Consider the following 12,496-nt stretch of genomic DNA (forward strand, 5'->3'; position numbering starts at 1 on the left):
GGTAGGCATTATGGGCAAGGAGGGCTTAGGCAGAGAAGGCATTTGGTTGCTGGTCAAGGGTGGCAATGTCGTAGGCTTTGGGAGGATGAAGATAGTTGAAAGAAGAACTGGGCTGTTGGCATTTGTGGTACTTCTGGCAATGGAGTCAGCGTAGCCGGAATTGTTGGTGGTGGCAGCACAGGAGGTGGAGAGCTGCTGCTGTGTACAGAAGATGGTAAGTAAGGGATCCTACAGATTGTGCAAACGATGAGGTTAGGGAATACGTCTTGATAGTTCCCACTCTGAGTTGCCCGCCGAAGTTAACTTAATGTCACCCTCACGATTTTGAAAGGCCTAACGAGGGAGTGAGGACTCCAATCCTTGTAAGGATCATCCATGGTCTTTCCATCACTCATCGATTGCCACTTTGAGGCTTGTTTTTACCCACAACAAAGTCAATGCTTACACGGCAGATTTTGGCTAACTGAGTCTTTTCAGTCTGATCGCCCATGCGTCACAATCTATAACTGAAGATGGATTACATATGATATGTCGCCACCTGTTTAGACATCCTTTTTCAATGAAGAGGATAGGTGTGTTCGGCTCCTTTGGGTTTCCATGAACAGTTCTTACACTTGAAAAGCTCCAAAGCATGCCATTTCTTTTTGCATTTTTTGCCTTATCTTTGGGATAAATTCAGAAATTGAAAAAATGAAAAAGAAGAAGAAAATGTGATGGGAAAAACCGGTGTTTAAAACACAGTTTAACGATGGTCTAGATCAGTATGTTTTGAACTTCAAACCCAAATATAATTCTCTACTTCCAATTTCTCAGCATTTTCCTCTGTTTTTATATAGTCCATTTTTTTGTGAACATTTGTGATTAGGCAAAATTTGAAGTATGAAAAGGGGTCCTACCTGTCTACAAACTTTGGACCTCATATAACCTGTGATTAGGCAAATACTTCAAAATAATTGGAGCTTGCAGGTTCAGAAATTTTATTCTGATACAAGATATAACGTTCAAACCAATTCAAACTTGGAATGCAGTCGCGCAAGAGAATTGAATTTTCATAAGAATACACAAATAGATACTATATTAATGAAATCATGGGAATCAAGCTCAGATTCCTAAAAATATGGAAACTATTACAAGCCACACAAACTAGAAACTGAAACAAATTTGAGCCACCTAAGGTGCCAAGAAACCAGCAAAAACAGGTTCGAGCAACCTCAATAATGAAGTAAAAACTCCAGCAAGAAATATCCAAATGTATTGATATTTCCCCTTTTTAAATATGGATTCTAGTACATCCCCAATACTATAAAGGGAAATAAATGGATAGTATAGTGGGTTTTTAAGGGCTAGTAGTTGCAGGTGGTGGGGAGAGAAAAGGGATTGTGGTAGGGATGGAAGGAATTGTTGTTGGGATAGTGGGCAATGGAGGCAGAGCAACCTTTGGAATTGTGGGCATGGTGGGCAGTGTAGGCATTGGTGGCAATGTTAGCTTAGGCAAAGAAGAAGGTATCTGGGTACTTGGCAGAGGAGGCATTGTGGTGGGTATTGGCATATTGGGAATAGTAGGCAAAGGAGGCACCTGGGTTGTCGGCATTGGTGGCAATGTTGCCTGAGGCAACGACGGCATTGCCGGCAATGGAGGCATTGTTGCCTGAGGCAAGGTTGGGATGGTGGGGAGAGGCAGCACAGGGGGCGGAGCTGCTGTATCCAATAGACGGCGTGCCGCTGTGCTCGTACTGATGCTTGACAATGACAGAGCCACGATCAAATACAGAAGGAAGCAGTGTTTGGAAGCAGCCATGGCAGGAAGATGAGAGTTGCAAATTAAAACCAAGCAAGAAGACTAGTATAGAAGATTTGATGATTTTTCTGTGCGATGAGAAGAATGATAACAGGTAATGGGGTTTTTATAGATAACCATAAACATTGAAGGAACCATTGTCCACTCTCACTCCTCATTGACCATGTAATCCCTTATTAACGAAACTGTTTCCCATGTCATGATTGATGTGATGTGGGAGATTCCTCGCATATTGCCGGCATGGGGGAATCCTCTCCCTTCATATATATTGCATCATCGATAGTTATTGGTGTTGGGTGCCAAAACTTTGGGGCAGCAGGGACTCTGATTTGCCTTCTTGTTCCCGGATGTTTATTTAGGGATGCAATACTCTATGCCTTTCTTTTTCTATTGAGACAAGTTTAAGTATTAAAACAATTTGAACTTGCAAGCTCAAAAAGCTTGAGTTTTGATACAGGATAAAACCATTCAAATTCAATCCAAACTTTAGAATGCAGTCACACATGAAAAGGGAATTTTCAAAGTAATACACAAATAGATGCTACATTAATGAAAATACGGGATTGAAGCTCAAACCTAATACAAACCACACAAACTGAAAACTCAATCAAATTTGAGCCACCTAAGGTGCCAAGAAACAAACAAAAATAGGTCGTTCCAGCAACCTCAATAATGAAGTAAAAACTCCAGCAAGAAATATCCATTTATACCAATCCCATGCAATCTTCTCTTTTAAAATATGGATTCTACCAAATCCCCAATACAATAAATGGAGGGTTTCTAAGGGCTAGTGGTTGCAGGTGGTGGGGAGAGAAAAGGGATTGTGGTAGGAGGGATGGAAGGAATTGTTGTTGGGATAGTGGACAATGGAGGCAGAGCAACCTTTGGAATTGTGGGGATGGTGGGCAGTGTAGGCATTGGTGGCAATGTGGGCATAGAAGAAGGCATCTGGGTACTTGGCAGGGGTGGCATTGTGGTGGGTATTGGTATGTTGGGAATAGTAGGCAAAGGAGGCACCTGGGTCGTCGGCATTGGTGGTAATGCTGCCTGAGGCAATGATGGCATTGCCGGCAATGGAGGCAGTGTGGCCTGAGGCAAGGTTGGGATGGTGGGGAGAGGCAGCACAGGGGGTGGAGCTGCTGTATCCAATAGACGGCGAGCCGCTGTGCTTGTACTAATGCTTGACAATGACAGGGCCACCACGATCAAATACAGAAGGAAGGAGTGCCTTGAAGCAGCCATGGTTGGAAGATGAGAGATGCAAATTAAAACCAAGCAAGAAGACTGATATAGAAGATTTGATGATTTTCTATGAGATGAAGAATGATAACAGGTGATTGGGTTTTTATAGAGGGCTATAAACATTGAAGGAACCAATGGGAAGTGGAAGAAACAAGAATGACTTGAGTTTGTTGAGATGTGGTTGAGAGCAGTGGAGAGAAGTACTTGTTAGTTCACCTTCTCTCTTTACCAAAAAAAAGTTCACCTTCTCTCATACACAGTTTTGGAAAAACAAATGTCAAATACAAACGTTCGGAGTTGGAAAGCTAACTCTAAACTCAAAAGAGTCGAGAAGTTTAACATACGCACGCTATGGCTTCAACCTACAGCTACGTGGTTAATTGGATGGAAAGTAGTCAATCCTGTAGATTTGTCTTTTGTATCATGTTTTTCGAATTAGATCTGTGGCCCACGTGTATTATTAATCTATTATTTTTTTCCATTAACAAGACTGCTAGAGAGCTACAATTGGGTGGGTGAAACTTGATACCTTGTGTCCTGATCTATATCATGTCGCCGACTTGCTATTTGTAATTTGGTATGAGATGAGGTTTTTTTTTTTTTTTTTTTGATAAGATGAGATGGACCTTTATCTCCTGAGGTTTGTTGACTGATACGGTTGTGCAGTTCCTTTCATAAGGGGGGGCTGAAATGACCATTCCACATCTTAACCAAACATACTGCCCGAGTGAGGTCCACTCCCTTTTATTAGAGGCACTATGAAACCGTACCGGACAGGAGAACCGCAGATGATAAAAATTCAAATGAGATGGGCGGTGGAAGGTTTAGAGGCTAGACAATTTTTGGGGGGGTTGGGGTTGGGGTTGGGGTTTGGGGGAGGGGGAGGGGGAGGGGGGGGGATGAAATAGAAAGAAAACTTTTACTGTTATTTAACGATGGCAAGGGCTTGCATCCATATCTTACCCGTATTTGGGATGCTAAATCAGGGGAGGGGGGAGGGATCTCAATATCAAAGATCAAAAATTCGGGTTTCGACCTGGTTGAAACCGAGTTTTGGTTGAAACCAGTCAAAACCAGAGAATCTTTTCCATTGATGGGGAAACCTTGGTTGGAGGGGTTTTTGTCGAAACATGGTTGAAACTGTCGAAATGAGGTATTATGTAGGCCTGGTTCAAGGTGGTTCAACCATGTTTCGATTGAAACATGATCGAAACCCTACTTTTTTTAAAATCACCTTTCAACTTGTCTTAAAAACCTGCAAAATCGAATTAACTCGATGGTTTCAATATGTTTCGATCAAGTTCTTCTTCCATGCTCAATATCATGTTGTTAAGAGACCATGGCTGAAGAGCTACAAGCTCTTCTTGAAAAAAATAAATCATACCTAGGAGTTTTTATTTTGGTTCCTTTACACGAAGGGTATGCGTTGGTAATCAAAATCTATCTTGATCGGATCTATTGAACGAATCAGGCCACCCATTAGCCTTGAAAGAATTCACAAGTGCCAACCATGACAGTCCTTTCTCTGACACAAAGTTGAACCATTTTCTTATCAATCAAAACGACATGATAATTCATTTTTACTTGAAAGGATATCTCAACTTAGGGTTCGCATGGTATAAAGTGAAAATTAGGGGGAGGGGGAGGAGGAGGAGTAGGGCTTGTAGCGGCAGAACAACTGTAAGGGTCGCTTTTCGACTTACAGATAGCCGGCAAACCTACAAAATCCATAGGAAAAGCACCAGAGATGATCGGAGCGGACTCCGGGGGACTTGCCGATGCCTAAGTCAGTTTTTAGTAGCAGTAAAGAATTGTAGGTACATATTTGGGTTTGCTGCCCTCTTTGTGAAGCTAGGGAAGCAGGCATATGCCGAAGTCTTCATTCATCTTTTTGCCCTCAAGAATCGTAACTCTGGTTAGGGGTGGTTTTATTTCTCTGGTCAGAATGGGTTAAAGGTGAAAATTTTGATGAACTTACTGACCTCCAACCATAATTGGAAGAGTAGTTTCTTCTTCACCAAGACCGGCCAATTTTTCCTTCTAAGCTGGTGTGGTCGGAACCAGATACTCGTATTGCCAATGAGAAACCTTATCTGGGCTCTTAGGGCGTGAAATCTATTGAGATGGCCTTGTCAGCCGAGCCATTTAACTTGAGGGATCTTGGTGAGGAGTTGGTTCTCGTAGGTCTTTGGCTGAACCAAGGAGCCGAGTCTGGGTGAGTCTTAGCAACCTTTGTTTCCTTTATTTTCTTTCTTTTACAATATTATTGTTCTTTGACCTATGTGTTCTCTCCTTCAGTGAAGTAGGGATTCGAACAAACAGAAGGCTAGGATGAAGAAGAACAACGAGGTCAAAAGCCGACCTCCGCTCCTTGAAGTCAAGACAGTTCCTTAGGGGACTGACAAAGAAGGCCTGAATAAGAAGTGGATGTTTTTTCCCGAGGCAGGTCCCGGCTCATTGTGTGATTACTCTTTCGTCAAAAAAATAATTATACTACATTATTTCAACTTAAATCCCAGAAATATTTTGGTTTTACATCATGGAAATCGAGTTCAAAATTGGAATTGAATTTTATTTAGAAGAAATTTGGAGTACTGTGAGGATACTAGACCTATACACAGATTTGGGGTGCCAATGACATTCTACTTCACGTCTAAATCTGAAAACTAAAGCCCTAATCAAGTAATCAAGAGTGTAAGGGATCTGTTGTTGGATTTGAATGTTCTCAATTTGCCCCCTCAAATGGAGCTTGCTGCTCTACAAGGTCCCTCTCACAAATCTCTTCAGGCTACACCAAACTCTGCCTGTAGGATTTTTTTCATGTAGTTGTTGATGCATCTTTTCTTCCAAGGAAGAACTTGGCAACAGTATCAACTGTGATTTTAAAATATGATCTAAGCTTCGTTTATGCAGAAGGAAGGAGAGTGCAAGCTGAGTCAGGTACCATGGAGTGGCTTAAGGATTAGCTATCTGGCATGGTTTACTCACGCCAAGTTTGAGGATGTTCTGTAATATTATTTTCATAAGTGAATGTACTGAATTGGTTCATGCAATCTCAGGGAAGACAGATCCGTTTAGAGCATCTCTGCTTTGGTTCTGTTTCTTTCCATGTAGAAAGTTGAAAATAGAAAGTTTTTCTGTAAAATAGGATTTTCATTGTCCGTTTTAAAATAAAAATTAAAAAATAAAAAAAAAAAAACATGGAAGAAACTTTAAATATAAAATATGAGAAAAAGGACATGGTTTCTGCGTCTAGACACAAGATTGGGTACAACGACCGCCCCACCCCTCATGAGAGGAAGAAATCTCGCCCCCGTTGATGCTTCAGCACATGCTCCCATTGGCCCCCATACTGGCTCAGGGCAACACTACTAGATAGAAAACTCCTCCCCATAAAATATGCCGAAGTCTTCGTTCATATATTGTGCATCTTCGACAGTTAATGGTGTTGAGTGCCAAAACTTCGGATGGCAGGGACTCTGATTTGCCTTCTGGTTCCCGGATTTTTATTTAGGGATGCAATATTCTATTCCTTTCTCTTTCTATTGAGACAAGTTTAAGTATTAAAACAATTCGAGCTTGCAAGCACAAAAAGCTTGAGTTTTGATACAAGATATAATCATTCAAATTCATCCAAACTTTAGAATGCAGTCACACATGAAAATGGAATTTTCATAGTAATACAAAAATAGATGCTACATTAATGAAAATACGGAATTGAAGCTCAAACCTAATACAAACCACACAAACTGGAAACTCAAACAAATTTGAGCCATCGAAGGGTCCAAGAAACAAAAAAAAAAAAAAAGAAAAAAAAAGAAAAAAAAAGAAGAAGGTCGTTCCAGCAACCTCAATAATGAAGTAAGAACTCCAGCAAGAAATATCCATATATACCAATCCCATGATATCTTCTCTTTTAAAATATGGATTCTATCAAGTCCCCCAATACAATAAATGGAGGGTTTCTAAGGGCTAGTGGTTGCAGGTGGTGGGGAGAGAAAAGGGATTGTGGTAGGGATGGAAGGAATTGTTGTTGGGATAGTGGGTAATGGAGGCAGAGCAACCTTTGGAATTGTGGGGATGATGGGCAATGTAGGCATTGGTGGTAATGTGGGTTTAGGCAAAGAAGAAGGCATCTGAGTACTTGGCAGGGGTGGCATTGTGGTGGGTATTGGCATGTTGGGGATAGACGGCAATGGAGGCACCTGGGTTGTCGGCATTGGTGGCAATGTTGCCTGAGGCAACGACGGCAATGGAGGCATTGTAGCCTGAGGCAAGGTTGGTATGGTGGGGAGAGGCAGCACAGGAGGCGGAGCTGCTGTATCCAGTAGACGGCGAGCCGCTGTGCTCGTACTGATGGTTGACAATGAGAGAGCCACCATCAAATATAGAAGGAAGGGGTGTCTTGAAGAAGCAGCCATGGTCGGAAGATGAGAGATGCGGCAAATTAAAACCAAGCAAGAAGACTAGTATAGAAGATTTGATGATTTTTGTGTGAGATGAGAAGAATGATAAACAGGTGATTGGGTTTTTATAGAGGACTATAAACATTGAAGAACCAATGGGTAGTGGAAGAAACAAAGGATGAGTTGATGAGTTTGTTGAGATGTAGTTGAGAGAGGAATGGATCAGAGAAGTAGTTGTTAGTTTACCTTCTCTCATACATGTACAGCTTTAACAAAAATGTCAAATACAGATGTCCGGAGTTGGAAATTAAGCTAACTCAAAACTCAGAAGAGCCAAGAAATTCAAACTAGCTATGGCCTATGGTTTCAACAACCAACAGCTACGTGGTTGTATGCCAAATGTAATTCTACAAATTAACTGATTGGAAATTAATTAGTTTATCGTAGAGGGCAGTAGGCAATACTATAGAAATTTTTTGTATCGTGTCCTAAAAATGCAAATGCCCATTTGTCCAAATGCCTCCTTACAATTTTTTTAATTGCAAACTCTCTCTCTTACTTTCAAAAAATTGTAGCACTTTGGTCCCTGTCGTTAATTCGGGACGTTAGATGTTAGTTTTAACTTTTAAGGAATCTAATGACCAAAATTCTCTTCTGATAATAACTTACCAAAATTAAAAAATAAAATGACCAAAATACCCTCATCTTCCCCAAATCAATTAGGGTTGAAACTGAAATTTTTTTTCCAAAATTGATTAAGGGTTGAACCCATCTGGAAAGCAAGAGATCAGAGAAATCTATTCTATATCGATAACTACACAGCCCTTGAGACAATTTACCGATTAAACGTTGGTGGACAGGAAATTCTACCAGAAGATGATACAAACGAATTTTTATGCTCTCCTATTACTGCACGATGCAGTACTGCATCATGCGGCGCTATAGAGGCCATGTGGCACAGCGGGCCCCACATGGTGCACATGGCCTCTGCACTAGTCGCACGATGCATTACTGCACCGTGCAGTAACGGGAGAGGATAACGATTCGGATACAAACAACATGTTTCGAACCTAGTCTTGAGATGACGATTACATATTTAGAGCTGCGTTTGGTGTGGTGTATTCGAACTCGACGATCGAGATTCGTTACCCATCAAAAGCTAGTACCCAATTATACTAGAGATTGTCTACCGGAGCTACCGATCAATGGGTCCAACCCCTGCAATCAATGCCAGTTACAAATTTTTTTTTTAAATAAAATTTATTGAAGATGAAAAAGGAGGCAAACAAACCTAGAGATAAACTAAAGACAAAGAAAGCTAAAGCTAAAAGAATTTGACTTGGGAGTTCAGTGTCGATTCTGGCTTCTTTTATCTTAGGCTCCATTTCTGCGAGATCAGTTATTGGATCACAAGGGTTAATGAAAGGGTTTTCTCGATCTTTATTGGAAATATAACTGCCGAAGAGGAAATGGATGTCTTCCAGTTTAGTGGTGGCAATGGTGTGCCTTTGTGTGAGGATTACATTGTGATGGTTGTAGCAGATGGAAGCTCAAGTGGAAAGCAAGATCTATGGCTGGAGCAGGGGCCATTGATGAAAAACCATATTACTACGATACACGTTATTAAACGGGCTTGAAATCTTCAAATTGAGCGCCGGCGGCAATCTTCATTTGATCTCTTGCTTTCCAGATGGGTTGAAGCCCTAACCAATTTAGGGAATTTTTTTTCAGTTTCAACCCTAATCGATTTGGGGAAGATTAGGGCATTTTGGGTATTTTATTCTTTAATTTGGGTGGGTTATTATCAGAAGGGCATTTTGGCGGATTTTTTCCTCTCAGGTTCCTTCACCATAACGTTCGTGAGGTTTCCCTTAGAGATGCTTGACATGTGTCAAAGCTGCATCCAACGGTTGGCATCATTTGCAGATAACCAGTGACTTTCTCTCTCCTCTCTCCACTCTTTCCTCAAAACTACTCTCTTCTCTCTCCTCTCTCCTCTCTCCACGTTCCCAATGAAACAGCAAAGGGCACACCTCTCTCTCTCGTCTCTCTCCTCTCTCTATACTATTTCCAAAGAAAAAACGAAGAGCCTTGGAGAAATTCCGGTGGTCACCTCTGCAAACTTCGACGGTTTGCGACGAAGGCATTGCAACCTCACTCTCGGCCCTCCATAGACCGATCTTCACTCTTTCAGTTCTCCACTCCGACGAAGGCGTTGCAACCTCGTGAGCCAGGCGTCTGCAACCGTTCACTCTCGGCCCATAGATACGCTAGAAGACCTGGTGATGAACTGTTTTGGGGCTTTATTTGGATCCAAACTTATAGATTGCTTGGCAACTCCATGAACTACTTAGTTTGCGCAAATTTGATTAACTTAACACTTAGTTTGTAGATTTAATTAACTTGAAACTTAGTTCGCAGATAGATTTTCTTATTTAAGTAGGCTGTTATCTCCTCTTTGTTGCTTTAAAGAGAAGATTATCCCAATCTCTTGCCTTAGTAATGGGTAATCTGAAGCTAAAGCTTCTTTAATTAATTGTTAAAGAGTATTCTCAAATGCTTGTTGGATATTAGAACCTTAAAATAACTAAGATTAACAGCTAAAACAGGACGCTTTGTAGGTTCCATCAGGAGCAGGTAAGGACTTTCTTTATTACAAACGCTACTAAAAAAAGCTAAGGCAGAGCATGAAATTTACATAAATGAAAGCAACCCTAAGATAAGAACACAGATCAAGTGATTAATACACATTATATACCCATTTCATTGCAGAGAAAAAGAGTTGTTACTCCTCCATATTTACAATCCTAAACAGCAACCAGAGCCCTCTCTGCAGTTTGCAATCACAACCTTGCGAGAAAGTAACTTTCCAATGGATAAAGAAGCAGGTTGTGAGGAGCAATTGAGAAGAGAAGACTCTCTACTTCATGGCTACAATAACTGTTGGGCCTTCCACCTGAGTTATACACGATGATACACAAAGCAGGGGATGAAAACATGGTCCAAAAAAAAAAAAAAAAAAAAATCATCCTAAATCTACAAGTTAAAATGTTAAATGTTACAGTACCATGTATTTGACTCCCCATATCTCCTCGTCGGCGGCAGGAACGGTAGTGATTTTGTTCTTATGGTGCTTGTAGCTTCTTAGCCCACTGGCTGCGGTGGAGAAGAAACACCCTGTAATTGAAACGACAAGAATAAAATAGAGATTAAAGAAAGGTAAGGGCGATAATGCCGGGGGTTGATCCTTTCTTGGGAGGTTTATGGAGGGCCGAGAGTGAACGGTTGCAGGCGCCTGGCTCACGAGGTTGCAACGCCTTCGTCGGAGTGGAGAACTGAAAGAGTGAAGATCGGTTTATGGAAGGCCGAGAGTGAAGGTTGCAACGCCTTCGTTGCAAACCGCTGGAGTTTGCAGAGGTGACCACCGGAGTTTCTCCAAGATTCTTCGTTTTTTCTTTGGAAATAGTATAGAGAGAGGAGAGAGACGAGAGAGAGAAGACGTGACGGAGGAGACGTTTACGCACTTTGCTGTTTCATTGGGAAGGTGGAGAGAGGAGAGAGGAGAGAGACAAGGCTGGTTTTGAGGATAGAGTGAAGAGAGGAGAGATAAGAGAGTGGTTTTGAGGAAAGAGTGGAGAGAGAAGAGAGAGAGTCACTGGTTATCTGCAAATGAAGCCAACCGTTGGCTGTAGCTTTGACACGTGTCGAGCATCCCTAAAGAGAACCTCACGAACCGTATGGTGAGGGAACCTTAGAGGGAAAAAAATCCGGCCTTTTGATCATTAGATTCCTTAAAACTAACATCTAACATCCCAAATTAACAGCAGAGACCAAAGTGCTACAATGTTTTGAAAGTAGGAGGGAGTTTGCAATTAAAAAAAGTTGTACGGGGGGTATTTGGACAAATGGGCATTTTTAAGGGGCATTTGTCAAAAACCCTTTTCTTTTTTAATGATAAAAGTAATTTATTAACGGTGGAACAAAGTTCCATTAAGTTCTGGATACAACTTAATTTTGTTACATTGAGGGGAATCAAGCCAAAAGAGATTGTCTTAAGAGATTGTCTTGTGTTTCTGCTCCCAAAGAGTCGAGACAATCTGCTACTGAATTGACTTCCCTAAAAGTATATTTGAAATGGATTTGTTCAAACAAAGGTGTTAATTGGAAACCATCTCTGATGATCAGAGCAATCCTCCAAGGAGTGGTATGAGTTTTGCCTCTTAGGATTTGCACAAGAAGTAAGTTATCACTTTCGATGATCAATTTCTTGAAATTGAGCGTGAGAGCAGTTAGAAGTGCTCGACACGTGGCCACAACATCAGCTACAAGAGCATAGTTCCAGAAGATGAAAGAAGAGTTGAAATTGCGGCAAGCACCTTCGATACCTGCCTTACCCAGGTTGCCTTGATTTACACCATCCACATTGAATTTGACGAAGGGATGTATTGGAGATTCCATTTGACAAGTCGAATCCTCCTACGCTGATTGAAATGGAAGTGAGAAATCAAGTCCCTAGCTCTAAAGATAGCTCTTAAAATGATCTATCATGGGTTGAAACTTTGTTGTCTAAATATGAGATCCCAATAACCAATCTAGATGTTCCAGATGACACTGCAACATAGAGTTGTCTTGAGAATGTTGTCCCTGCTTGAGTTATTCTGGTTGTTGATTAGATTGATGATAGTTGTGGAGATGGGCTGATCCTTATACTGTGTAAGCAATCCCGCTTGGTCATAGTCACTGAATCAGAGTGCAACCCAGAAACAAGTGGTTGGCCGATTGATTTTGATGTTGGCAAAAAGGAGAGATTGAATTCAAATTGAAGCCCCTTTCGGTTAAGTAAATCTGGGAGAGGTACCTTTCAATGAAGGATTTTCCAAATAAGATGTTGTGTCTTAGGAATTGTTGGGAGATGTCAAACCTTAAATGTATGAGTAAAACCATTGATTGCAATACTGTAAGCAGAGGCCACTGTAAAAAACTGAAGAAGTACAAGCTCTTCAAAGAAAGAAATCATCTTGGGAGTTGATTTGGTTCCTTTACAACAAGG

The 12,496-nt window shown here is 41.2% G+C and overlaps 1 protein-coding gene and 1 long non-coding RNA gene across 2 annotated transcripts; both read right to left on the bottom strand.

The window, feature by feature from the left end:
* Nucleotides 1–1,048: 1,048 nt before the first annotated feature.
* On the bottom strand, nucleotides 1,049–1,858 carry LOC122657869 (protein PELPK1-like). The gene has a single exon (XM_043852662.1). It carries the CDS (start codon nucleotides 1,796–1,798, stop codon nucleotides 1,337–1,339), a length of 462 nt encoding a protein of 153 aa, XP_043708597.1. The 5' UTR covers nucleotides 1,799–1,858; the 3' UTR covers nucleotides 1,049–1,336.
* A 78-nt stretch (nucleotides 1,859–1,936) lies between these two features.
* On the bottom strand, nucleotides 1,937–10,619 carry LOC122657870. The gene is made up of 3 exons (XR_006332380.1): nucleotides 10,514–10,619; nucleotides 10,236–10,402; nucleotides 1,937–1,948 (listed from the first exon to the last, which is right to left on the bottom strand). It is a non-coding gene; the product is annotated as an uncharacterized LOC122657870 (long non-coding RNA).
* Nucleotides 10,620–12,496: the final 1,877 nt, after the last annotated feature.

The sequence above is a fragment of the Telopea speciosissima genome, chromosome 4, assembly GCF_018873765.1.
Source record: "Telopea speciosissima isolate NSW1024214 ecotype Mountain lineage chromosome 4, Tspe_v1, whole genome shotgun sequence".
Lineage (NCBI taxonomy): Eukaryota > Viridiplantae > Streptophyta > Magnoliopsida > Proteales > Proteaceae > Telopea > Telopea speciosissima.

Coding starts and splice junctions, on each gene's coding strand:
- LOC122657869 (XM_043852662.1), bottom strand. CDS start 1,798: ATGGCTGCTTCCAAACACTGCTTCCTTCTGTATTTGATCGTGGCTCTG.